The 4,177-nt window shown below is 38.4% G+C and overlaps 1 protein-coding gene across 1 annotated transcript in view; it reads left to right on the top strand.

The window, feature by feature from the left end:
- kcna7 (potassium voltage-gated channel, shaker-related subfamily, member 7) overlaps positions 1-4,177 on the top strand; it is an 11,344-nt gene continuing 7,167 nt past the window's right edge. Inside the window, exons 1-2 of the mRNA XM_027179371.2 lie at positions 1-252; positions 2,212-2,941. Coding sequence (XP_027035172.2) covers positions 2,264-2,941 — 678 coding nt within the window. The 5' untranslated portion in view covers positions 1-252; positions 2,212-2,263. The remainder of the gene's footprint in view (positions 253-2,211; positions 2,942-4,177) is intronic.

A 4,177-nucleotide genomic window follows, 5' to 3' on the forward strand; every position in this document is an offset into this window, starting at 1 on the left:
GAGACTCGAGAGACACCAGAGTCCAACAAACAGCTTCAGAAACGGGACGAGACAAGACAGGACAGGACGCCCCCTGCAGGGCAGTGACAGACTGATGGACACGGAGGTGCAGGGACACACGGCTCTCGGTGTTGGGGACGTAGTCGAGAAAACACACGGTGTCCCAAGTGGGATTTAATCCATAGCTACAGGAGACACAGTGGTACAGTAAAGACTCGCCACCTGGACCTGAAGACTTTTGATCAGCTCGTCGTGAGTAAAGCAACAAGATCTCTAATTCTACAAACACCTGCTCACAGACAAACTGTTAAACATTTTAATATCTGTTTATATAAAAATGGTTATATGGTATAAATCAATTTAAACGGTTTCATGTAAGTTTTAATCTATATATAGAAACACGAGCGTTTGACCCGTACACTAACATTTGACACTGTTCTGTCAACATGCTTCATAGGATTACGGTGTTTACGGTTCACTTTAAATTACAGATGGCTGTGTGTGTGTGTGTGTGTGTGTGTGTGTGTGTGTGTGTGTGTGTGTGTGTGTGTGTGTGTGTTGTGTGTGTGTGGTTGCAAATGATATGTTAAATTAGGAAAAACAGTTGCTGTATTGATGAGTTATCATATGGGGATAAAGAGCTGAGATTTGGGGCTAAATTACGACAAATTAGCGTAAATTTTCTTGAACGATTACATCATCATGGACTTTTCTGGAGCTTTTCCTGATTATTGATTAGATGTTATGTTAACGAATGTTTCCTTCACGCATTAAATTTGAAAATTTGCACTTTAAGACCCTGAATATTGTTATGTATATGTGACATGTACTGAGCTATTTTTTCCATATGTGATGTGTATTATTATAATTCTTTTAAAATTTTAAAAGTATTTAATATATACATTAATTTATAATTCTGTATTAGTGTTTTTATGATTTAATGATTCTCACTGTGTGTGTGTGTGTGTGTGAGTGTGTGTGTGTGTGTGTGTGTGTGTGATTGTGTTTTCTTATGTTGCGCAACAACTGTGGCATTCGTATTTTGCAAACCATGTAGTAGCTGTAAATTTATTATGTTTTATTATGAAAAAAATATATAATTGTTTTTAAAATATCAAAAATGTATATCAGTTCGGTTAAAAACATCCAGTGAGCTTAAAAAAGTGAAAAGAAAAACAAATAAAATAAAAATCAAATAAATAAATAAACAGATAAACAGATAAATAAAGTGAAAAGAAAAAGGACTTGTGATATTCATCTTAACAGAAATGACACTTTAAGATTGTAAGAATTATTTTTCATTTATATTTTTTTCCCGAATTTTTCTCATCACATTTCCTGTTTTTATTTAATTTATTTAATATAAGTTGCGAAATTCTTCCTTTTGATATTTATGTAAATATTATTTGCTTTTAAAGATACATTTTTTATTTAATACATTTAGGTTTTCATTCAATTTACTTTCTTTAACAGAAGACAACACAATATTTGCTTATTTTATTGAGCAGTAAATACATTTGATTTTTACATCATTTAGCAGATGCTTTTATCCAGAGCGGTTATATCTCATTTTTATACACTTGAGTGTTAAGGGCCTTTCTCAGGGGCCCAGCAGTGGCAGGAATCGAACTCATAACCTTCCGATCGGTAGCCCAACACCTTAACCACTAGACTACCACATCCCATTTAATAAACTGTATGACTGTGTGAAAGGTTTTGTTTTGAGTCATTTACAAGAAAATGACATAAATGAAGAATATTTTTGCTTCTGAATCAGTTTCTGTGAGTTTAAACTGTAATGTGGACAAACACGTAATCAGAAGGAGCTGAAGTGAGCACTTCATTAAGAGTAAATCAGAGTGTGTGTGTGTGTGTGTGTGTGTGTGTGTGTGTGTGTGTGTGTGTGTGTGTGTGTGTGTGTGTGTGTGAGTGTTTGTGTCTGTGTGTGTGTCTGTGTGTGTGTGCGAGTGCGCGTGTGTGTGTGTGTGTGTGTGTGTGTGTGTGTGTGTGTGTGTCTGTGTGTGTGTGTGTCTGTGTGTCTGTGTGTGTGTGTGTGTGTGTGTGTGTGTGTGTGTGTGTGTGTCTGTGTCTGTGTGAGTTTGACACACACTCGGTTCACACACTCAGAGGTCATCTTGTTTGGCATGAGGTATTCACTTTGGCCTTGGAGTCTCATGCTCAAGTGACATGATTACATTTCTGCTCTCACAGGAGAAAGGTCCAGTCTGGAGCACCGCCGTGAGGCTCCGATAAAGGAGTGAAGATGGACAGGCCTGGAGGAGGAGGAGGAGGAGGAGACAGTGAAGGGATGGAGAACGAGAGAAACAAGAAAAGCAAAGAGCAGCATAACAAGGCTGAGAAGGGTGAGAAGGGTGAGAAGGAACACGAAGGAGGGAAGAAGGAGAAGAGTAAGAGAGAGAGTCGGCGGTCAGGGGGCTGGGCGCTGAGCGAGCGTCTGGCCATCAACGTCTCAGGGATGAGGTACGAGACTCAGCTGCGCACGTTGGCACAGTTTCCCGACTCGTTGCTCGGCGACCCGCAGCGTCGACTGCGCTATTTCGACCCGCTCCGCAACGAGCTCTTCCTGGACCGCAACCGCTTCTGTTTTGACGCCATCCTGTACTTCTACCAGTCCGGAGGACGCCTGCGCCGACCGGCCAACGTGCCTCTGGACATCTTTATGGACGAGCTGCGCTTTTATGAGCTCGGAGAAGAGGTCATGACCCGCTTCAAGGAAGATGAGGGCTTCCCCAAAGAGGAGCCCAGGCCGCTGCCGCTGAACGAGATCCAGAGAAAGCTGTGGATGCTGTTCGAGCACCCAGAATCGTCAGGAGGCGCTCGCATCATCGCCATCATCAGCGTCATGGTCATCGTGGTGTCCATCGTCATCTTCTGTCTCGAGACGCTGCCTGACTTCAGGCTTGAGAAAGAAATGAGAGAGGTGAGGAGTGCTGAAGTCCCATCATGCACCAAGGAAGGGGAGGGGCTTGTTTAAGAAAATAAAGGTCAATGAGCTGTATGTTAAAAGTAAAAACACCGTTAGTTTATTCGAATTTAGTAAACTAGCGTCAGGTCTTAGCATGAAATCTGAGAAGGGTGAAGGATTATTAGAAGCATCTGATGCCCTGATTGGACGCTGGGACTAAATGCACATGGCGTCCTGGTGTCATTTCTTATTTACTCCCTGATTTTATTTCAGTCACGTCTGTGTTTTCTTTCCATCCTCCTTTGAGAAAATTTGTCTGTTTGTCTCCAAACTCATCTGAATTTTTGTCCACATTTCCGAGGTTTTCTAAGCTAGATCACGCTTCACGTTTATTTGCAGCTGTATTCGCCTTTGTCGTGTGTGTGTGTGTGTGTGTGTGTGTGTGTGTGTGTGTGTGTGTGTGTGTGTGTGTGTATCAGTGACCCAGTCCCAGATATTTAATTCTTCGTGAGTTGTGAAACCAAAAAATCGTTGCTTCTTATTTACATTTTTTTATATTGATTATTGTTTTATTATATTTTTATATTGTTACTGGAACTAAACTGAACTTCTTCTTTTTAACTCCAGCTTCTCTCTGAGCGCTTGGTTGCCATGTTGTGAACCTGATAAAACCTGAAGCAGACACGTAAAAGATTTGTTTATTTATTTATTTATTTATTGATTGATTGATTGATTGATTGATTTATCAATCATCCAAAAAATCCAATTAGGGCTTTTCTATAGCATCTAGATTTAAGACTGCATAATGCTTATTATTATTATTATTATTATTATTATTATTATTATTATTATTATTATTATTATTATTATTATTATTATTATTGTTATTATTACTATTATTATTATTATTATTATTATTAGTAGTAGTAGTAGTAGTAGTTTTTTTTACATGTATTTTTTTATGATGTTTATTATAAAAATTAACATCTTCCTTCAGTCAGTATTTATTTTTCTTTTTAATGTTTTTTTTAAGTCTTCAAACCTTAAAAACCTCAAAGACTTAAACAAATAATTAGGGATAGACAATACAGAGTGTATAAAGATGTAGGTTTTTTTTTTTTATCTTTGTCTTTTTTGTTTGTTACTGTGTGATTAGTCCTAGCTGTAATTATCACAGTAATCTAATTAACTCCTCTTGTTACTCGCTGTCTCAGAAAATAACACTTAAAGGTGCGGTCTCTGTTGTTTGAA

Source organism: Tachysurus fulvidraco, chromosome 15, assembly GCF_022655615.1.
Source record: "Tachysurus fulvidraco isolate hzauxx_2018 chromosome 15, HZAU_PFXX_2.0, whole genome shotgun sequence".
Lineage (NCBI taxonomy): Eukaryota > Metazoa > Chordata > Actinopteri > Siluriformes > Bagridae > Tachysurus > Tachysurus fulvidraco.